The sequence below is a fragment of the Raphanus sativus genome, chromosome 5, assembly GCF_000801105.2.
Source record: "Raphanus sativus cultivar WK10039 chromosome 5, ASM80110v3, whole genome shotgun sequence".
In the NCBI taxonomy this organism is placed as follows: Eukaryota; Viridiplantae; Streptophyta; class Magnoliopsida; order Brassicales; family Brassicaceae; genus Raphanus; species Raphanus sativus.
In genome coordinates this window covers 26,515,429-26,538,588 of record NC_079515.1, presented here as the reverse complement: position 1 = coordinate 26,538,588, position 23,160 = coordinate 26,515,429, and the positions used below count along the sequence as shown (strand labels likewise).

Below are 23,160 nucleotides of genomic sequence, written 5' to 3'. Positions count from 1 at the left end.
TATATATATATATATATATATATATATAAACCACACAAACATGACCGAATGGTACGGCGAATTTAGAAAGATATTAAGCACCTTAGATTCAAAACCCATCAAACTTAGATTTATCCGTTTGTGTGGTCAAAAAATATAGGTATTTAATTCATATTACGAATAATCAGATCTATTTGACACCGATGGACAGTACTTTTAAGAAATTTAGTCGGTAGATTGGGAATCGGCCTGCCGGATACCCCGGGTTATAAAAAAAGGTATATATACACCTTTTAACTTAGTTTTGGAATAACTGTTTTAACTGTGATAAATCATGTCTGGAAACCTATAGTAATCTTTCGAAAAATGGCAAACAAAGTATTTGTTTTTTCATCTATGTCTACAAACGCCACGAAAAAACACAAGAAATTTAGTAAGTAGTGAAATTTTGAAGCTTAATTTTTACGCATACATTTTCTGTACCCACAAAAAAAATATTATTGGACTATATGCTCTTAGTTTAAACTAGGCTTATTGCTATTGGTATATATATATATATATATATATATATATATTATATATATATATATATTATTTTCGAAGACAGGAAACTAACGTAAATAATCTAATATGTGTAAGATTATATATCATTAACTGATTGTTTCTTGTTTGTTGGAGTATGGTGTATGGAAAAGAAATATACAATTTTTTGGTAGTTTTTTAGTTTATATAATAAAATGCTAGTTTTATTTGTATGTGTGCGCGCAAGTACCTGCACGTATTATGATTGTACATATCAAATGAACGCACTCGCAGAAAAGATATATAGAGATCATACTAAGTACCAAATATAAATATACAGTATCTATAACCTATCTTATAAAATTCGTACCGAATAGAAAAAAATCTATTACAAAATCATAGGTGTGGATTTATGTGTTTATCTCGCTGGCATGTCGTAGTTTAAATCTTGAAGTCTTAATAGTATATGAATCCAGTGAAATTCCAAACACGTGTGATGGACCCACGTTAGGTCATATGTTGTCGGGTTGACTCTCGTCACGTTCAGATGGGTCAGCATCATTTTCCAACATTTTATTTCTATACTCAAAACAAAAATAAATAGACATTTGTAGTCTAACATGAATTTTACCCACAAGTCATGTCATTATGTGCATATGTGCATATTAAGCTCAAACGAAAGATGCGCTCTTTAGTTTGTATGATTTACATAATGAGGCTAAGTAAATTAATAATCTATTTGTATCATTAGCTGTATGCCTGTGTATCTTGTGTGAAATATGAACCTCAAAGTAATGCAATTTTAATTGTCAAATTGAACAACGACTATTCTGTAACCAGTTGTATTGTTTAGGAGTATCATCAAGACAAGATTACGTTCAGAAAATGCGTTCGATAAATTTGAATAAATAATTTTTAGGAAAAAGAAAAACTTTGGATAATAGAACTATAGATAAGTGGTTCTTTAACTTTTATATATTGAGGCTTAACTAAGACCGATAAGGATTTTACGAACGCATAAATAGATGGAGTAGTGATGATGATTGTAAAGTGAAAATTAGATGGACGATGAGTTGTTAAAGGGAAGCGTATGACGTGGACAAATAGTCAAAGTAGGACCCGCAAAATATATTAACGATTCATCTTATAAAAAGAACAGTAGTACAGTACACCCGTGCGCCGATAGGTTTGGCCTTTCTCGTCGACGCGTACCTTCTTTTTTTGTTTACTTTCTTGATGCAACACTATTTTATAAACCTAAGGGTTTGTAGTGGTTACTAGTATATAGCATATACTATATGCTAGAGACTAAACAAACATTTTCTAAAGACTGTATCAACTTATAAACATTATTGGTTACTTTTGGTTTTATTATAATTAACTGACAAAAACAAAATTTAAATACTAAATTATTATATAATTCTGAACACCAAATACTTAAATCCAATTAGCTCAAACGGCTACAACCAAAAATAAACTCGATGTATTTGTGATAAAACGATTAGCAAAAAATAACAAAAACATCAAAAAGATAATTTTGAATTTTAAAATTGCTATTCAAAAGAACAAGAAAGAAAATAAAAAGTCACAGTTAATACCGATCTCGAAGTATTCGAAAACGGTTATTATATAGTAGAACTAGAATCGGCCCGCCCTACGGGCGGGTTATTAATTTTGAAATAATTTTAACAGTTTTGGTATTCTAGTAAACATTGTATTGTAAAAAACTCCCACGCCATTGTCATATGAGTTGTTTATAAGTGCTTCGGAAAATAAAATTGTACGTTGGTTCTCAACCCTCTCGGGTTTTTCTTATATTGTTTGCTTAAAATAAAAGTTATCATACTAAAGCAGGTGTTGAAATCATTAGATTATATAAGGAAATATTGCATTTGTGTGTTTCCTTTTAACTTCATAAGCTTATCAAGACTATCAAAAAGTCAGCAAAGCTTAAGATTTAAGTTCAAAAGCAGCTATGGAAGGTGGAATTGTTCAGTATCTTAGAAAGTTTGATAAACAGAGAACATGATTCATGATTAGCTAAAAACTTTTACCATTAAATAATATTTAATTTTACCATTATTATCTGAATTAATGCAGCTGAAAATTTTCGGTCCAAAATTATAATCTAAAACCATTATTTTCATATTTTCATTTTTAGTAAAAACATTTACTGTTTTGAATTAATATCACATTCAAATTTGATATAGCTTCATTGATTTATATTTCCGTTAAATTTCAGTCATTTGAAGATTAGTTTTTTTTTTCTTACTTCTAATTAACTTTAATTTTTTATTGTTTTTGTTAAACTTACAAAGGATGGGTTGTTTTGTTTCACAGACTGGAGGAACATTAGATTTCTGGTGGAGTGAGGCAGTCAATATTGTCCCGGTGATCCCACAAGAGACATAATTGTTAAAATGATGTCAGCGTTCATTATAGAACAGTCGATTAGTCAAAAATGAAAAAATGAGAACAGTTGATGATTAAGAGGGGTTCAAGTCATGGTTTAGTTGCAAATAGCTGCAATGGTCAAGTTCAAAAAAAAGAAATGAATGCTGTGAACTGAATCTCAATCAATTAAGATCAATATGTAGAAATCACCAGTTCAGATAATGGTGACTATTTACATTAGACTTGTTTTTAATTTGAATACACTGATTTGAGAAGAACTTGATAAGTGCTGTACATAGAGTATACACTCACGCAAATATTTGTTGTCTCCTCACTCCATTTCAGGATCTCTATAACTAAATTGAGAGGTGCTGTTCGAGTGCACGCTCTTGCTCAAGAAACTTGAACTTAACTGGCATGTAATTGAGTGCAAGCTGACCCAAAGTGGAGTGACCACTGTTGAAATTGAAACGGTAACGACTGACCACGTGATTAAAGGTCCTGGAACTCAAATGACTTCAGAAGTGTTACATCCCTTCCGCCATATGGAAACTTTTTGAATTCTGAGAATGATAGATTCTTATCACATAAGGTTTTCAATATGCTACTACATAGATAAAAAGAGAGTGGAATTTAAAACTGTAATAGGGAAAAATACTTATAACTTGGAGAAAGATTAAACTTGGGAAGCCTGACGATGGAACTATAGAGAACCTCTCAGACATTTAAGAGTTCAATTGCGATGAACCTTCAAATTAGCATATGCATTTGTGTGCTTAGAACTATATGAATTCTGTTTTAAATGGCAACATAATCCATATATCTATTTATACCTGAGAGCAGATTTTTTTCCTCCAGACACCAAAGAGCACAGTGTGGTACTTATAAAACAGGGAGCATATTCGATGGGTCTGACCTGTAACGCAAGGCTTAATGATGATAACACTCAATGAAAAAGTTAAGCTAGTCCCTCTCTTTTGGGGTAAACCAAAGTGATCATTCAGTTGAAACCTGCAGTGAGCATCAATTAGCCACCTGATCAAAAAGCATCAAATCTTAGCCACCTTATCATGGAAACAAAACAAACTAATGCCACGATGGAAGCATAACAGATAGGTGGAACATGTATGGCGTATCTCCTCGATAATGGGAACATCTATTTCACAACATTTGTACTGTGGAGAACACATGACTAAACAAAGGAAGGGTTGGGCAGTAGTTATTTCACATACATGGACACAAAGGTTCATATTGTAACCAGTAGCAGTTAAATAAAGCCCCAGACTAATCCGGAACACTAATCAAAGGGCTTGAGTGGAAGGAATAATTGTACTCACGGATAAGGCAGATAATATATATGCTATTTCCATTTCTCTCAGCTTCCTGAAGAGCTAGAATAAGCAACTTCTTTGGTGTCAGCGTTTCTACCATCAGAGGAGGTCAACACAAAGGAGTTTAGATTAATCTAATCAGAGGAACATGGTAGAATCCTTTTCATACTTACCCGATGAGCGATGATGTAAATATCTGAAGGGTAATCAATATAAAGCCAACCGTCAATCTAGAGATCATCGTAGTGGCGTTTTCCAGCAATATTCCGTTATGCCTTGCCCGCGCTTTCTCTAGTAAATTAAAATAAATAGATTCAGGAAATATAAAAACTCACCTCTACTGTATTTATTTCTGAATTCCTGAATTACTCCAAAGCTTATCAGCAATGTGAATACATGTTTGTATAAGCAAAAGTACTGCACTACTGTACAACGAAAGCTTACAATATCTAAAAGGTTATTCATTGCTCTATCACTCTTCTTTAATAAAAGAACATAAAATGAAATCAATAGATCATAAAACATAACAAATATAAATGTTACATTTACCTAATTAGAATGTCCAAATCACCTTATATGCCAATACATGATGCAAGTAAACATGTTGAGTCCAAGCACCGCGAGCACGAAGCCTAAGCATATGAGGTGGATCACAAAGATAGCTGACCCGAAGACGTCGTGCCAGTGACGGGACTCGCGGACGATGGCTCGGTTGGCATCTCCGATCTTTTGACTCCTCTGAAGAGACTACAAAATCATCAAAAAAAAAACACATTGGTTGCCACAAAACAGAGATAATAGGCTAATTTCTGATGACATGGAACAAAAGCTACAGAGAACTTTGGTTGATATTTGATTTCATTCACACATGGTCTAAGCAAGGGCTCTGGTTCTTCTTAACAGTACAATGCAAACACTTTATACAAAAAAGAGAGTTCTTTTTATAAAAAAGAAGTAATTTTGCAACTGAACCCGTGAACAACAAAATTTAAGTTAATAGGTCTTATAATGTGCGAAATAATATTAATACGTTGAGTTCAGGCAAGACCTAACTCGAGGAAAAAGACAAAGACTTTATGCAATGAAGTAGCGTAGAAAGCAAAGACCAGAAAAGGGATTCTTCAATCATAGACAACTTATCAAATCAAAAGGGAAACAGATTTCCTCAGATCAAAGGGTGATAAAAAAGCGGGGAACCTGGTGGCCAGAGGAAAGGGAGGCGTAATCAGAGGAAGAGAGACGCTGTTGGTGGAGTAACTCTATATAGCATATACTATATGCTAGAGACTAAACAAACATTTTCTAAAGACTGTATCAACTTATAAACATTATTGGTTACTTTTGGTTTTATTATAATTAACTGACAAAAACAAAATTTAAATACTAAATTATTATATAATTCTGAACACCAAATACTTAAATCCAATTAGCTCAAACGGCTACAACCAAAAATAAACTCGATGTATTTGTGATAAAACGATTAGCAAAAAATAACAAAAACATCAAAAAGATAATTTTGAATTTTAAAATTGCTATTCAAAAGAACAAGAAAGAAAATAAAAAGTCACAGTTAATACCGATCTCGAAGTATTCGAAAACGGTTATTATATAGTAGAATGCATAGATTTATATACAAATAAAAGTAACATAATTTTAACTACTATTAAATTATTTATTTAAGATAAAAATAGAAATAATAATTTAAAGTGTTGGGACTATATCAATATACATATTTTAAAAAAATATGCTATAATTTAAATATGATCGGTCTTCTAATATTTCTTTTTTGGCAAAGGTCTAATATTTCTGACAAATTCATATGCGTAACCTGAGACTGCAAGCTCTTTTTCGACCTCTTTAACTCTCTTTCGGGATATTCACACAGTTTCACACTTTCAGTTGCCTGTTCTTTTTCAACATTTCAACATTTCACCATTAAGAAATCAAATCATTAAACTTCCTCAAGTCTGGGCACTTTAGCCAACAATACGACTACTGTACGTGTGCATGGAGCACCTGGTTTCTTCCAAAGATTACAAATAAGCTATATTTATAATTCACCGGCGTTTAGATATTCATTATATTACTGCTACTACATTGTGTCATCTATGCATAATGCATGCATCTAAATTCGGTGGTTTTTTTTTTGGGCAACCATAAAATTTCATCTAAATTCGGTGGTTATAAAAAAAAATCGATGGTTATTAATAACTGCTAACAGTCATAGTCATCGTTCAGTGAGTCTAATCGCTATTTTTTTTTGAAAAGGGTTAGTCTAATCGCTATTTGTGAATTAGATATACACCGACCGTTCAAGTAGTGTCTTGCAATTTTTCAAACTCTAAAGAAGGCATTCTAAAAACTTTAAAATTTGCATTGGCAGACGCAAAATGTATTACTGTATAACAAAATTATAACTTGGGTTTCATAACAGATATTCTATTTTACCTTATTAATCCTCTATATTAATTAGAGAATGGCTCGAATATATGAATCCGCTTATGACACTGATTAATCTCCAAGAATTACTACTCGATAAAATTCAACTTGGTAAGATATGTTCAATATAAATTTCGTTGTTGAATTGGTAGTTTTCAAGGGATCACACCAAAAATTAGTAAAACGACGCGTTTACCTAATTGTAACTAGTACTATCAGATTTTAGGATTCATCTAGTTAATAAAAATAAGGTTAGACATACATATAATTATAAAATTGAGAAAGCAAACAAAATGTTTTTTTCCTATTGTTTGACCAAAAGCGAGCAAAAATGTTGCGCGAGAACATGAAACGTTGTCTGCTTAAACATATAGTGCTGACAAGTTATCCTTGTGTCTTAAATAAATTAGAAGATGACTTAATCAGGTTTTTGTTCTGTCTAATTGTTTCCTTATAAAGTTTAAACAAAGTTATACGTGCATAAGGATCGAAGAAAGAAACAAAACAAAATGAAGTCCTTTCGCTACACCGAGAGGCCTCACTAGTCACGACCCGTATATTTAAATTACATAAGCAAACATATATTAACCAAATATATTTATTCCGTTCTTAATGAAATTTAGCCTACAATTAGTTTGATTTTATCATGTTTACACAATTCCAACAGTTGTGATTTCTCTTTGAGGCTTTAAAAAACTTAACGTAAATTATTCTTTTTAAAAACCAAAATTGAATTATTATTTTAAGGTTTAGATTTAAATTCTCGATATTGCTCGACAACCGTGACCCTCTTGTTCAACGTATCATATACCCAATATGTTGCGTCCATTGTCTCTATGGTTGGCACATTTTCTTTTCAATTTTTCTCAAAAAAAATCAGAACAAAGTCCTTTTTGATAAAATATGTTAAGAAAGAATGAAGTCCTTGCCAATATAGAAAAATATTTTTCTTAAACACAAGTATATGTATTTTTGGTACTCTCTTATAGTAGGATATCTCTTATATGAAGTTCAAAATTCTTAACGGAATGACACAACAAATCCAATCAAACTTACTAGAGCATGGGTTGTTAAGTTAGATGAACGACTTAGTTTAATTGGAAGCAAAAATGATAGATCAACAAAAAACAGAAAACACAGTTAAGTATGCTTATTTTTTATACAGTATAAGATACGTTGGCTCACATTATGCAACCATATTATTTATTTATAAAACCGAGTGTTTAACGCATGTGGATAAACACGATCTAGCATAGGTTTTTAAGTTAATGGATCCCTAGAAAATATAAATTAGGATCATAGCTAGATCGATAAACCTGAGGAATAGCCTATATATTATTGTAATTTGTAAGAATGTTGGTGAATACTGTGGATTGGCACAGCCGAACAGGTCCACAATTAGAGTACGTATCTGTATGTACACATAATACTATATTATTCACTAATGGATATTCGTTATTGCCTATTGGTATTAGAATTTTTTTTTTCCATGATTACAGTAGCCTCTTGGATAATTGAAGTATGAGCTGATATTGGAGCTCTAACCATTATACTACCAAGAGCATGTAGAATTTTTTTTAAATGCAATTAGAACGTTAGACACTCATTAACTTAAACAATAAAAACGTTCGTTTTTATATTTGATCATTCTTAAAGTTAAGTTGTGAAATAAACAAAACTGAATGTAAGTATGCAGTAATTTAACATCTTGTTTGTCATTTTTAATGTGTTTAAGCACAATTTCTTAAAAACACTCTTGTAACTGTATTTATGAAACATTTTGAGATATCAGCGAATGAGTATGATGATTTATTTGTACACTATTGAATTTTGTATATGCAGGGATTTGAAATAAATAATACCAGCATGTTTGGTTTAACTATAAAAATAATGTCTTGACAGAATATTGCAATTTGCAACCCTATCTATCAAAAACTATCATATAAATACAATTCTTTTCCAGAACTGATTGTGATAAATTTTCCTTATCATAATTTCTAATAACGTTGATCATTTTCCTTGCTAACTAACCCTTTTTGCAGTGTTAAGGTTTACTTAATCAGAGGAGACGATCTTCACCAGCAACAGATTGACTAATGTTTGCTTCAACATAAATATATCTTCTCAAATGTTAGAACAGTTGTTTGGTTAGAATGTCTAATTGTGTAGTTAATTTGTTTTCTATTTTTGCTTTATGTTTAAATCAAATTGGTTTAGTAGAGATGTGCACGTCCATTCTACTATGCAATATCTTTTTGGTATATATATTTTTGATATAAATAGGCTGCTTTTCTCTTAATTTTAAAAATAATGAATCTCTCCTTTTTAATGCATACAAAAATCCAAAAGGATTGTCAATTTATTGAACAAGAAAACCAAAATTGTACTAATGGCAAAAGGAATGATTATAAATATGAGTAATTAGTGTAGGCCATTAAGCAGACAAAATGTAATTAACAAATGGATATTATATGTAACCCACCTTCTTCTTCACCTTTGGCCTTGTTTATAAAATTTCTCTCCTTAAAGCTATACGGATCAAGGTGAAAACAAAAACCTAATTCAATAGCAATAAACACACAATTAATCCCAAGGTTAATTTCAACCTTCAAAATCAAGAATTCTCACCAACACCATCATATCATGAGTAGCTCTAGCTCTAGCTCTGGCTCTCCTTGCGGAGCTTGTAAGTTCCTCAGGAGAAAATGTGCAAAGGGATGTGTGTTTGCTCCATACTTTTGTCATGAACAAGGAGCTTCACACTTTGCAGCCATTCACAAGGTTTTTGGAGCTAGTAATGCTTCTAAATTGCTCTCTCAGCTTCCCACTAGCGACCGCTGCGAAGCAGCCATTACAATCTCTTACGAAGCTCAAGCTAGGCTTCAAGATCCCATCTATGGCTGCGTCTCTCATATATTTGCTCTCCAGCAGCAGGTACTTTCTTTGGGAAACCCTAATCATGATCTTCCCTATCTACATAAACATATATATAACCAAAATATAAAAATATTTTCGCCACGGATTTTGTTTGTAATTGTTTATTTTTATTGGGTATAGGTTGTGAATCTACAAGCACAGCTTGAGATTCTAAAGCAACAAGCCGCACAAAGCATGATGTTTGCTGATTCACCATCATCAGGAAACCCTAGTTGCTTTCATGGAGACACTACTAAGACTACTTCTTATCATCATGATCATCGAGAACATCAAGATATTTATCATCATCATGATCAGACCCATCTAGTTAACCAAATCGGAAGCTTAGGGACCGGTCAGCACGGGAATGCGACGGCTAATAGTTACCTCAGCGAGAACTCCTCCAGCTTTGGAGAATTCTCTATCTACCCAGAATTAGAACAACAGTTGAACACTTTCAATCAAGATCATCTCAAAGAGCTCCAGTCAGCAAATTTTGGCTACATATCGTTCTCGTGATGGCTCTATTGGAACATGGGTTGTTTCTTATCAATATCTCATATATATAGAATATATACATACCTTATATATGTGTCAAGACTTTTTGATGGTTTTAGTGTGGATTGTTGATGTTGCCTAGCTCCAAGAACCGGCTTTGTAATCATAAATAAAGAACACTAGATGCCCTAGAAATATGTAAAGATCATATATATTCATATCCTCAAGATGCTTTTAGAGTATATATACGTTGATCATTGTGCTAATCGTCTCGATATCATCCCAAACTTGTCACGATCTGAACCTAAAAAGACACAAATCTTTTAGTTATATAATAGACTGTTTGTCTTTATTCTTTAGATTTTGCTTGTACGTACAGTCTAGTACACTGGACCAGTGGACCTTGCTGTCTATCCTTCATCGGAGAAAGCGGGTTTGGATCATTTTGGGTAAATAATCTGGGATTTTATTTTTTTTTTACATTTTTTCGGGCATAAAGCTAAGCACCACATGCTCTTAATTAGGTCAGCCAATTCTGGTTTTTGATTTCTTACAAATGCAAAGTGTTATATGATCTAATTTCTCTTTAAACTTTCAAATCATATAATATCCCTGAATTTTTTTATATAGTTGGATACTCTTCAAATTGTCGGCAGATAATCTTGTTATATATATACTATGCTCGGTATGATTGATATTTTAAAGCTCATGATAGATTAGATTTGCCTGACATTTGACAGAAAGTTCTTATCAGACTAATTTGTATGTTTTGTTGTTGTTTTTTTCCAATACATACTTTTATTGATGTTCTAGAAATGATATTTCTCATCATTATCATCAAGTTTGTAGACATAGCACATCGATGGGTTTAGTTTATTTTCCAAAACATTATTGCGGTTTTCTTTTGATCATTTGATTTCCAATATTATATAATCACACTTCAAGTGATTTCCTAGATTGCCATCCCTACACACTTGTCAATCTAATATTTTTTATTTTTTTGTTTTCAGAATAGGTACTAACAAATATTTTGGCCCTGACGATAATTATTTGCTAACGTTTGTTTGTTTGGTTGTCTGAAAAGTCTATTCAAATTTTTGTTCTGTCTATCCATGTGTGCTCTTTTACTTCTGATGTAACTACGTGTGCTGCATTATCCTGTTTTCTCTAACCTTTCTCTATCTTTTGGAGTCAAGTTCCTCTTTCCATGCCTACTGGTGTGTTTATTTCGTATTGTTTGGGTTTTATACTTTGTGGGACCCTTTGCCTTGGTGGCTTAATAAACATTCAGCTTTAAAAAAAAAGTTTGTATTCCTTCGTTGGTAAATGATAGAAGAATGGTTATGAACTTATGATCCTTGAGCATTCTTAGTGAACATTCAGCTTTAAAAAGGAAAAGTTTGTGTTCCTTCGTTGGTAAATGATAGAAGAATGGTTATGATCCTTGAGCATTCTTAGTGAACAAGTGGGTCTTGAGTGAAAAAGAACTGCAAAAAGAAAAAAGGGTTTCTCATTACAGATTCACCCAAGGCAATCAATAGGGGCAAGAATCTGAGATCAAAGACTTTTACCTCGAATGATTTGCCAGAATTTTCAAATTCCAACATGCTCAATGCAACTTCACAGCTTTGAGAAACAATCGGTTCAGGGTCCCTTGAGAACTCTTGTAGCAATGCGATGCTCTGCTCATCTGAAAATAGCCAATACAATTGAAGAGAGAGTAAGTAAAGACATCCAAGTTGTGATCGTTAAAAAATGGAAAAATACCTGCAATAGAACCAAGTGCTTCTGCAGCCTCATGTCTGACCATGGGATGCTCGTTCACATCTCTAAGTATTTTGCTTAGAGTAGCTAATGCAGCTTTGTTTTGCAGTTGCCCCAAGACATAAGCTACCTATACAAATTGATATCAGCAACAGTGAAGTCAATTTCGTTTTGGAGAACAATGAAGCAAAGGTTCAAGATAAAAGCTCTTAAACAAACACACACACACACACACATACTTATGCAAGTTCATGAGCACCTTTAAAAATTAAGCCCTCAAACGAAAACAATGACCAAAATGTAAGGCATCAAACGAAAAAACACTTGACAAACCTCGTGACGTAGAAGGGCACTATTAGCACTCAATGAATCAACTATGGCAGAAACAGCATCCTCTCCACCATGATTCCTTAGAGCAAAGAGAGCAGCATATCTCTCATACATGCCTTTTGTTTCATCCAGAAGAATTTCCCTGTAATTCAATGATCTTAATCCAATAACCTGTCACAAACTGAGAAAATCATCTAGAAGTTTTTTTGAGTTGGTCAAGTTTAGAAGAACCTCAATTGCTGTACAGAAGAGAAAGCAGCAGCTGGAGCCGCAGGGTCAACAGACATGAAAGGTGATCTCTCTGTCGTGTCTAACTCCTTCTCCTTCTCCGCATCAACATTACTCAACTCTTCAATCCTTTTGAGAGCTAACTCACACGTTTCCCTAACCTCCTGAGCTGGATCCAAAACCAAGCTCTTCTTCAAAATCTCAGCATTTCCCGCTAAACCAATAGCTCCAAGAGCTTCTGCTGCCTGTTGTTATATTAAACAAAAAAAATTTAAAAAACCATATATTTATACAGAAGAAATAGGAATTTGACTTTAATCAACTAGACTACTCAACTCATGGCGTACTATAGGATGCAAAGACATATCATTAAGAACAGACTCTAGAGCAGGAACGGCTTCAGCATCTTGCATCTGTCCCAACGCAAACGCAGCTTCATGCGCCAACAAGTTTGATTCGTCTCTGGACGCTGGAGGAGCAGGAAATAAAAAAAAAGAAATGACAACCACATCATCATGAACCAAAGCTTGAAACTTTAAAATGCTATTTGCATATTCAATACAAGAGAGTCCACACTACCACTTAAAAAATCCATCCTTTTATTTTGATAATAAACTACACATTGATCCATATCTCAAATATTCTACGCAAAGACCAAAGTAACAAACTTTTTTTTGGTTCGAGAGAAGCAGAGATTGAACTAACCGAGGATTAGAGCGTTGCGAGGTCCAGGGCCTTTCAAGTTGCGAAGAGAGAAGAGAGCTCTGAACCGCTCCGAGATGGGCTGCGACTGGTCCACCAATCGCTCGCAGAGAAACTTCTCCACGTCATTTACGACGCCGTTTTCAGTCGATGAAGCTGACCCGTTAGGTTCCATCACTTAAATTAGCTTCAACGGCGTATTGGGTCGACGACGGGAGTTACAGAGCCGACGACGACTAGCGTTTTTGTATACAAGAGGAGAGAATCCGCGAGCCGTGAAAAGTAGTACAAAACAGGGACCTATCTTGATAATAACTAAATTGATTATTTACACCTACAATAATTTTATAATTTCAAATTGACCACATAGTTTTCTGTCAATTGTGCATTTTGTTTCGTTCCTGGGCTTTGAATCATATTGGCCTTAGATTAATGGGCCGTGCGGATTGTAATTTATGTAGACATAAACAAACACAATTTATCGTCTGCTCCACTATTAATCTTATAATTGTAATTTCACCCCATAGCTTCTAGTCCTCCCCCATACACGAAGTTAATCATATCAGTTACTTAGCGTGAGGGATAACACTTGTCGTCGCTCTGTTGAGTGTCGTTTGCTTAAGGGATAAATTCGCGTTCGCGAACCGTAGATCCATCCAGGAGGTGAAATCTGGAAACGTCCGAGGAACTTTGAAGCCAAATCGAGAATTTGATTGAGCTATGAATCCTAGAAGGTTAGATTCCATTCGATTTGATGATCTCGCGAGTCTGATTGATCATATATGATTTCATTTGTAGATTAGTGTTCTTCATCTTACGAATCTGAAGAAGCAGAGAATATACAGGTGTAGGACTGTTGATCGATTCCAGTTCGTCTAGTTTAGAATTCGCTTTAGAATATTCAAAATCTGAATCTGGAATTGGCTGAATCGGAGCTGTGTTTGGTGATTCCTCAAAACGTAGATCCAGGTTTTATCTGGAAAATCTGAGGAAACCTTGAGCTAGATCGATAATTCGATTGATTGATGAATCCTATAAGGTTTAGATCCATTCGATTTGATGATCTATCGAGTCTGATGATCATGTATGCTTTCACTTAGCTCTGTGATTCGTATATTAGGGTTCATAGTGAGGATCTGAAGCAGCAGTGAATATTACTCGGTAGATCAGTCCCAGTTCCTCTTCTAGTTATTCACTTCTAATATTCTCAAAATCTGAATCTGGAATTGGCTGCTGTAAGTGGTGTTCCATGAACACACATAGCCTTACCATGTGGTGGTTTGCATAAGCTTTTCTCTTTAGATATTAGTTGCTATGGGTTATGTATTCGTCCATCTGGTGGAAGATTAGTCTAAATTTTGTTTTTTTTTTTCGCAGGGAGCCTCGTGGTGGAAGAAGTTCTCTCTTTGATGGAATCGAAGAGGGAGGAATCAGAGCTGCTTCTTCTTACTCTCATGAAATCAATGAGCATGAGAATGAGCGTGCCTTGGAAGGATTACAAGACAGAGTCGTTCTCTTAAAACGAGTAAGCTTGTTTCTTATGATTCACTTTTGTGTGATGTCACATCAACCCTTGAGGAACAAAGCTGAGTAGTTAAACGTACTAGTACCGTACTTAATGCAATACATTTGAGACAAGTTCCTATAGTTCCAACATTATTTGCATGTAGTTGGACTCTATATGATTCTGATTTGCCTCTTTTTCATGAACAGCTTTCTGGCGATATCAACGAAGAGGTGGATACTCATAACCGCATGCTTGACAGAATGGTATATTTCCCCCAACTTTTCTTCCTACTTTTGGCTCAGAGAGATACCATTGTTACTGAACATTTTGCAAGGTTTCTAATAATATTTGTAGGGTAATGATATGGATTCATCAAGGGGAATTCTCTCAGGAACCATGGACCGGTTTAAAACTGTAAAGTTTCCCTTTACCCCTTAGCTTCTTCACTTATGTGTTGAAAAATTGTCTCTGATCTGTTGAATTGGAATTTCTTGCAGGTTTTTGAGACCAAATCAAGCAGAAGAATGCTGACACTCGTCGCAGCATTCGTGGGTTTATTTCTAGTCATTTACTATCTTACCCGTTGAAATTGGCAAAACCAGAGTACTCTGAAACAATCCATCCATATCATATTTTCATGCTCTCTGTTGGCTCCTTCAATCTCTGTCAGTGTAATGAATGAATGTGATATGCACCTAGTGTTACAGCGTGATCAAGTGCTTCAGATATAAATGACAAAAATTCGCAATAACTTATAAAAGTTTTCATGCTATGGATTTTATACACTGTTTTGACTCCTTCAATATGATCGGTAACGAGCATCAAGGCATTGAAAAAAAAAGCACAATAAAGCAAATTTACTCCAGATGGCAAAAAAACATTTTGATGCACCAGCCGGGAATCGAACCCGGGTCTGTACCGTGGCAGGGTACTATTCTACCACTAGACCACTGGTGCTTGTTGAATGTATGTTAACTAACTTCATATTGTTTTGTCTTCACCATTAGATAGGATGGAAGATCAATTCAATACTGTAGTGTCAATTATTTCATTCATGGATCTAGGCATTCTAGCACAGTGGTTTCTAACCATTTGGTTGGCTCTTGAGCAGCAGCAAGACAAAGACTCTGTTGCGTGGTCGTGACTTTACTAAAATTTGAAAGGTTCAATACATGATTATGGAAAAAATACGGGTTCAACTTTGCAATTTACTAAACATGTGATCTGGAGAAAGGGGTATAGTAGTAAATTACCGAATTCAATCCATTTCCAGCCCTACTGAATACTGATACTACTCTTACGGCACGTCACCGGTGACTTTCCTTCTCTTTATCTTTCGCAGCCACCAGTCGCCACCGCGATTCTCGTCATCGGAGTCTCCTGTCTCCTCTCATCCCTCTTCATCGACTGCGTTTGTTACTAAACTCAAGACGACGCCATGACCATTTTCTCAGTTCAGTCCACCATCTTCACCCGAGCTTCCGTCTCCATCCTCTCTAGCAATGGACTCAAACGCTTCTCTTTCGCTTCTTCTTCCTCCTTCTCCTCAAACGCTCTCCACTCTTCCCCTCTCCCCAAAACGAAGAAGCGGCGTTTCCCCATCGTCTCCGCCGTCGATATCGGCGGCGTCACCATCGCTAGAAACGGTTCGTGTTTGTCTTACATCACAGAACAGCTGTCGGATTTAGTTTTGTCTTTCTTGAAGAAACTGAAAGTTATCATCTTTTGAAAAAATACACTGTGAATTTTGCAGAGGTGGTGAGAGATGATGATCCTACGAACAATGTACCAGACTCGATCTTCTCCAAACTCGGGATGCAGCTACACAGACGTGATAAGCATCCTATTGGTATCTTAAAGAATGCTATCTACGACTACTTCGATTCCAATTACGATAAACAGTTTGACAAGTTTGAAGATCTTTCCCCTATTGTTACCACCAAGCAAGTAAAGTCCTTTCCCACCTTCCAAGATTGTATCTTTCCTTTCTTTCTTTCTTTCTCCTATTAGTGTTGAGTAACTTTCCTTTTGTTTGTTTGGTGCTAGAACTTTGATGATGTCCTGGTCCCTGCTGATCATGTTAGCAGAAGCCTCAACGACACGTACTATGTTGACTCCCAAACTGTTTTGAGATGTCATACGAGTGCTCACCAGGCTGAGCTTTTGAGGGAAGGTCGTAGACGTTTCCTTGTTACTGGTGATGTTTACCGTAGAGATTCTATTGACTCTACTCATTATCCGGTTTTCCATCAGGTGCTGTTGTATTCTGGAGCTCCTTTTTTTTTCTTTTTTACTTTGGCCTTTTGCTCGACATCATGTGTTTATGTTTTTCTTTATTATGTAATACAGATGGAAGGCTTTTGTGTTTTCTCTCCTGAGCACTGGAAGGAGTCTGGCAAGGATTCCACGTTATATGCAGCTGAGGATTTGAAGAAATGTCTAGAGGGTTTGGCACGTCACTTGTTTGGTAATTTTCAACTATTTATAATCTCTAGATGATTCGCATTACTTGTTTTTGTAAAACATGAGAGTTTGTAGGATGATTGCTACATCAACTTAAAAATGAAGATGCAGATATTTAGATGAAACAGTTTTACATAGAACAAGCTTGTGAGTCTATATACTCTTTAATTGTAAACCTTCTTTTGCTGCCAGGTGGTGTGGAGATGAGATGGGTTGATACATACTTTCCATTTACAGAACCATCTTTCGAGCTTGAGATATATTTTAAGGTAAGTCTTCCTTCCCTAAAACAGAAGTTTTGTGTTTGGCTTAGCAATCTTAGCACAGTTTCTTATATAACAAGCTTTTTATCTGGTTCTTGATGCAGGAAGACTGGTTGGAAGTTTTGGGCTGTGGGGTGACGGAGCAACGAATTCTGAAGCAGAGTGGATTAGAAAACAATGTTGCTTGGGCCTTTGGACTTGGACTGGAACGACTTGCTATGGTTTTGTTTGACATCCCTGATATAAGACTTTTCTGGTCTGATGATGAACGGTTTACTTCCCAGGTGATTACTTGGTTTGACAACTTATAATATTTTGATATGGTGAATGAATCTCATCGTCTCAAAACATTTTGATGTTACGTGCAGTTTAAAGAAGGAGAGCTTGGAGTCAAGTTCAAGCCATTCTCAAAGGTATAACAAAGCTTTTTTTTTTTTGCTTCTTCATGTTCATCACGTCTCGTGGACGAATGAGTAATCACTCCCAAGACTCAATTCATGTACACTGTTCTGCAGTATCCGCCTTGTTACAAGGACATCAGTTTCTGGATCAGTGAATCATTCACAGAGAATAACTTTTGTGAAGTTGTGAGAGGAATCGCTGGGGATCTTGTTGAAGAGGTACATATCACCTTTTCTTTTGATTTTGTTGGGGAAAAAATACTAATACTAACTTCACTTGTAACATCATGTTCTTTGGAGTGATTGTTTATATACCCTTTTTATTATTTAATTCACAGGTGAAGTTAATCGACAGTTTCACCAATAAGAAAGGGATGACGAGTCACTGTTACAGAATTGTTTTCCGTTCCATGGAGCGCTCTCTTACAGACGAGGAGGTCAATGATCTGCAGGTAAAATCACTTTTTTTGCTTCTCCTTTGTTACTTGTTAAACTGTTTTGAAATGGTATATTTCCAATACACAGAGTAAGGTGCGTGATGAGGTGCAAAGAAAGCTAAATGTTGAACTAAGGTAGAGTTGCTGGAGAAGATGATGAACATTTCGTGTTTTAACATTTTGTATTTCCTATAATATTTTTGTTACATTGGAAGAATTTCATTACATCGAATAAAAATATATGTGCATTTTCCATGAATTGTATCAATGATCCAACATTACAAGATACAACTTCTGTTTTCAGAAAAAAAAAAAAAGAATGTTGTCCGCAAGCAAGGTGCCCCTCTCAAAGATCTGACTCTCAAGGGTTGATTTTCTGAAGTGTATTCGTGTATGTATAACTTGAGAAGGAAACGAAAAGCTTTCTAAACCTGCACATTCAAACACAACAGGGATTCACTTTACAGTTGTTATCATATACTTTAACATGTATCATGGTCAGAGAGATAAAAGATACATACCAAACCCACTGGCTTAAATGTTGTGCCATTGCTTCAAAGCTTTTCAAAGGCTGCTCGTTTGTCACGATTACCTTACTCCCATGTAGTTTGGCTGACAAGATTGACAGCCAAATGTCGATAGGTCCACACTACTTGCGAAAGATGTTAAGGCTTACCTTGATGCACATAATAGTAATTTGAATCAAGTTCATAATCAAAAGGAGCTTATCTACGCTAATTAGTTCCAAAAATAAATATAAAGTTCTAAAGACTTACAAGTTCCCAAGCTTTGATATTTCTTTCTGAATTACTCTGCAAGAACGTTCTGTAGGTACAACAAAACAGTGAGTCAGAGATGAGGTTAAGGATTTTGCGGTTTCATGACTAAGAGGTTAAAAGAAGTCTTTAAGACTTTAACGTACACTACTCCACGGTGCACATCACGGTGATTACAATGACCAGAAACACCGTAGTTATCGAATGTTATAATCTGAAAGAAGTACATGAAGAATCAGATGGAGAAGTATCATCTAAAATTAGAAGTGTATTATCTTGATGAGTATTTTTTATCTATATACCGTGTGAATATCGTGATTATTGACTTCTTTACCGATGATTTCTGTTAACAAATCATGGCTCCATACTTGCGCAAAGCCATCCTGAGAGAGTGAGGGTATACAATATACTCAGCGCCGTCAAAAATGAGATGGTGAATGAAGAGATATAATAGCACTAACCTGTAAATTTGGATGGTCCACCATCTTTAACTGTTGAAGAGGAACCTAAATCATCACGTTAACACGTTCCTCACTACAATAACAAGAAGATAATAATCATATATATATCCTTTCTTAGACACGTTGGATTTACCCTGAGCACTGCACAAGCCTGATGCAGCTCTTCTTTCCTTATGCTTCCCATTCCATCAGCGTTACCTGAAACCACAATAAATTCATCTTTCATCCCCAAAAATGAAATAAGAAAACTCCTCAGATCCCATCAATGTATACTCTCTGGATAAACATGCAATTCGAACTTATGTTGGTCCTACAAGCTTTCTGACCATTTGGATTCCACAACTTTGAACAGAAAAGTAATACGCACACACCAATCTAGAGAGTATATATGATAAGGCATATTACCAGTGGACAAGCATAGGATGTGAATGTTGTAGGCATTGGCAGTTAAGTAGTTTATCGTTGGAGAAAAGAACCTGTCAATAAGAAAGACTAATCTCTCAGTCTTAACACAAATAACTAATCTTCAGCATTTCATTAGGTATCAACAAGAGGGAAAGAGATAAGTTGATGCATTCCAGAATCTTACATTGACTCATCATCAGGATGTGCTATGACGAACAACACATTTTTCTTGTGATGGGTTTCACCTGAAGTCCAAGACAATGAGATATCATCAAGTTCTGAAGAATGACAGTAAGCATTAAAAAAAAAAAAGTTAAAATGCCATCTTGCAGCTACTTGCCATCATCAAGAACCGCAGCTTCTGAACTACATGTTGCTCCATAAAATATCTTGCATATAGAAGCGATCCAGATAACGATCAGAGAAAGAGCAGCCACAAGCCAGGCCATATCTGACAACAAGAATCAATACAAACACGAACATACTCATGTCTTCGAACAGTCTCATCTACGAAAGACTGCAACTTTAAAACCTACCGAACCTGGTGCAAGAGATTATGACAGCGTCGAGGCTGTTCCACGGCAACGCAACGGTGTAACGAGACTAAACTGAGAAGGAAGAAGGTTGTAGGATTGGGCTTTTAAAAGGCCTATTTACGGCCCAAATTATTGCGTCATGTCGAGTCACTCAGTATTGTGTGTTGCCATTGCGTTTAAGTTCAGACACGGAATATTGTTCGAAATGATAATGTGATCACGAGTTTAGCTTTAAGTTAAAACTACTTTTACTTTATATAATTTCCATTAGGACCATAAAGTATAAAAAAATTCCCGACAGATCAAACTGCCTTCACGTTACTTATGCTCCCTCCCACCTTATTATATATGTATATATTTATACAAACTGCTTTTTGTTATAATTATTCATTCAGATCAAGCTTTTTTCATTGCACCAAAACACGGTAACATGCATAATCATTAGTCACAAGTTGAACTATTATTAAAACTATTATTAAAACTCTATATATGCTTTTCATCTCTCTTTATTATATTCTATTTACGTGACCGCGTAGTTTCCGTGTGAATAACTTTGGTATATATCTTTCTCAAACAAAAAAAAAAATTGGTATATATCATCACACGATAGGTCGGTACGAGCTAGCACAAAACAGTATTAAAAACTTTTTTACCATGTACGTATGTTCGTTACTGTCAGATATTATGAATCGCAGATCGATATAGTCACCTCAAAAACAAACAAAAGAAATAATCGTAGAGACATTACAGATCATTTAAATGAAACGAGTGAGGACATATATAATCAATCACATATTATAAAATTGACGATTTTGAGAGTAAATAAATAGGGCTTGGATCGGGAAAATGTGCAAGACTTGCAGTTTGTGATTGATGACCGTATATGACAGTGAAAACATGTACGAATCGTTACGGAAGATTTCGTATGTTTTTCTTTTCTTATAATAACATTATGGGCTGGAGTTGATTTCTACATTTTTTCTACTTATAATTTATCACATAAACCTGTTTTATTTTTATTATATTCGGTTCACTTCTGATAATTTTAGATGAAAGACCAGCTAGGATGTCTTCACCATTTACATTTATAAAAAAAGAGATAACTTAGTTACCATTTTACTAAATAAACCTCGAATTAGCTTCTTTATGGAAAAACAATTCGGTACCATGAAGCCTTAAACCTATAGTAGTACTAATCTAATAATCTGTCACATTTGATTTGTCGTGTCAGATATTCCGATTCTCAATGTCAATCATTTTTCTGGTCTCAAGATTTTATTAAGCTGAATGTATTTTTGAAAATTGTGCACCTACTTATATTACCATTTCTCCATAATACTTGGAGATAATCTCTTGCTTTCATGTCCAACCATTTTATTTTAGCTTATATTCGTCTAAATAAATGTGAATAAGTTACTTGATTGAGTATAATTTCATGGAGAATGTAAATACTACGTTTTAAATACCAGCTATAATTTTTTTTGTTAAAACCAACTATAATTTTTATTAGGAGTATTTAATAATTTAAGTATCGAATTGTGTTATTAAATATCACAAATACTACTAATATTTAAAGAAATATTTATGGGTGGTAAGCGATAATATATACTACTTCTTCCGTTTCATAATGATCCATGTTTTTTAAAAAAATTACTTTTAAAAGATTTATATTTTACATTTTCAATGTATGTAGTAATGGTAAATTGTAAACTTCAAAGATATTAATTGTGTTTACTGAATTTTGGTTGGGTAAAAATCATAAGAAATAACTAAACACAAAATAATACATTTATTGTCAAAATTTATGTGTTTTCTTAGTAAGTATGAAAACTCTAAAATACAAATTATTTTGAAACGGAGAAAGTATATTCACAATATGCATTTATATATGCATGGAACAAAAATAGAGATGTACATATATATATATACATTATTCCTTCCCCATTACACTATCACATATATATTATATACATGTATGCACATGTGAAGCAGAATTGGGTGGATTGAGAATGAGAGGAGAAGCACATGGAAGCACACTTGCATGAACATGTTTGTATTCACAGGCAAACCACTTTCAATATTATACATTTATGAAGAAGTTGCAAACATCACAACTCCTACTACATTATTTATTTCATTGTATATTTTTCACTTTTGCTTTTTATATGAAAACTTTTTTCGAACCATAAGAGGGTTTTTATAAGGATTTGCCTCATCAAATGGATTCTGAATTCGAGTATACACTTCAAAATAACAATTTTACCCACACTCTTGACTTTTTCTTGGTATTGTTTTTCTTTTTTTGAGGAAGATTTTTCTTGGTATTGTTACTTTTACCTTTTTAACTTCGTGGTCAAAGTTGCCTATAAAACCATTCTTCGTCCAACAATTTGATTAACTTTAATTACAATTCCTTCAACTTCTCGCTCAATGCTGTTATTGTTGTTGCCGGGCTTGTTGTAGAAATTTGAAGACTGGTCTTATGTAGGAACTTAGAGAGGATATTCCTAAAATACTTTGTTAGAAGACAACCACTAATGTTTGGGTTGTTTTAAGTAAAGAGGGTAAGATAAAAATAATGAATTATATGTGACATATATGTATATATATACTGAAACATTGAAGCAATAGATAGTTGCGCCAATAATATTTTAGAACTAAAAGAATACAGTATGTATTTACAGTAATCATAAAACGCTAAAAATGTTTAAGATTATAATCAAAATGTTCTAATAACTACTTTTATATTAGCAAATACATAATAGCTATATAGATATACACATACATAATATAGAACTTAATTTATTG

The 23,160-nt window shown here is 34.3% G+C and overlaps 5 protein-coding genes, 1 long non-coding RNA gene and 1 other non-coding gene across 7 annotated transcripts; 3 read left to right on the top strand and 4 right to left on the bottom strand.

Annotated features, from left to right (window-relative positions):
- Positions 1 to 3,893: 3,893 nt before the first annotated feature.
- On the bottom strand, positions 3,894 to 4,969 carry LOC130512841 (uncharacterized). Its single transcript, XR_008946447.1, has 3 exons — positions 4,776 to 4,969; positions 4,400 to 4,517; positions 3,894 to 4,319 (listed from the first exon to the last, which is right to left on the bottom strand). It is a non-coding gene; the product is annotated as an uncharacterized LOC130512841 (long non-coding RNA).
- A 4,153-nt stretch (positions 4,970 to 9,122) lies between these two features.
- Positions 9,123 to 10,321, top strand: LOC108860740 (LOB domain-containing protein 29-like). Its single transcript, XM_018634590.2, has 2 exons — positions 9,123 to 9,599; positions 9,723 to 10,321. Exons 1-2 carry the CDS (start codon positions 9,309 to 9,311, stop codon positions 10,098 to 10,100), a joined length of 669 nt encoding a protein of 222 aa, XP_018490092.1. The 5' UTR covers positions 9,123 to 9,308; the 3' UTR covers positions 10,101 to 10,321.
- Positions 10,322 to 11,371: 1,050 nt separating this feature from the next.
- Positions 11,372 to 13,389, bottom strand: LOC108857454 (deoxyhypusine hydroxylase). Its single transcript, XM_057010771.1, has 7 exons — positions 13,107 to 13,389; positions 12,733 to 12,870; positions 12,405 to 12,642; positions 12,177 to 12,315; positions 11,847 to 11,973; positions 11,651 to 11,769; positions 11,372 to 11,566 (listed from the first exon to the last, which is right to left on the bottom strand). Exons 1-7 carry the CDS (start codon positions 13,276 to 13,278, stop codon positions 11,534 to 11,536), a joined length of 966 nt encoding a protein of 321 aa, XP_056866751.1. The 5' UTR covers positions 13,279 to 13,389; the 3' UTR covers positions 11,372 to 11,533.
- Positions 13,390 to 13,630: 241 nt separating this feature from the next.
- Positions 13,631 to 15,386, top strand: LOC108857554 (bet1-like SNARE 1-1). Its single transcript, XM_018631542.2, has 5 exons — positions 13,631 to 13,837; positions 14,481 to 14,628; positions 14,817 to 14,873; positions 14,965 to 15,024; positions 15,108 to 15,386. Exons 1-5 carry the CDS (start codon positions 13,824 to 13,826, stop codon positions 15,195 to 15,197), a joined length of 369 nt encoding a protein of 122 aa, XP_018487044.1. The 5' UTR covers positions 13,631 to 13,823; the 3' UTR covers positions 15,198 to 15,386.
- Positions 15,387 to 15,496: 110 nt separating this feature from the next.
- Positions 15,497 to 15,567, bottom strand: TRNAG-GCC (transfer RNA glycine (anticodon GCC)). Its single transcript has one exon. It is a non-coding gene; the product is annotated as a tRNA-Gly (tRNA).
- A 308-nt stretch (positions 15,568 to 15,875) lies between these two features.
- Positions 15,876 to 18,433, top strand: LOC108856688 (phenylalanine--tRNA ligase, chloroplastic/mitochondrial). The gene is made up of 10 exons (XM_018630550.2): positions 15,876 to 16,256; positions 16,364 to 16,557; positions 16,657 to 16,863; positions 16,960 to 17,077; positions 17,266 to 17,342; positions 17,441 to 17,620; positions 17,705 to 17,749; positions 17,852 to 17,956; positions 18,076 to 18,189; positions 18,263 to 18,433. Exons 1-10 carry the CDS (start codon positions 16,049 to 16,051, stop codon positions 18,311 to 18,313), a joined length of 1,299 nt encoding a protein of 432 aa, XP_018486052.1. The 5' UTR covers positions 15,876 to 16,048; the 3' UTR covers positions 18,314 to 18,433.
- A 64-nt stretch (positions 18,434 to 18,497) lies between these two features.
- On the bottom strand, positions 18,498 to 20,159 carry LOC108856689 (probable N-acetylglucosaminyl-phosphatidylinositol de-N-acetylase). Its single transcript, XM_056985812.1, is given in 10 exon segments — positions 18,498 to 18,605; positions 18,696 to 18,850; positions 18,951 to 18,999; positions 19,097 to 19,164; positions 19,253 to 19,333; positions 19,412 to 19,456; positions 19,545 to 19,609; positions 19,817 to 19,887; positions 20,001 to 20,061; positions 20,153 to 20,159. Coding segments are annotated over 10 exon segments (672 nt in total). The 3' UTR covers positions 18,498 to 18,535.
- Positions 20,160 to 23,160: the final 3,001 nt, after the last annotated feature.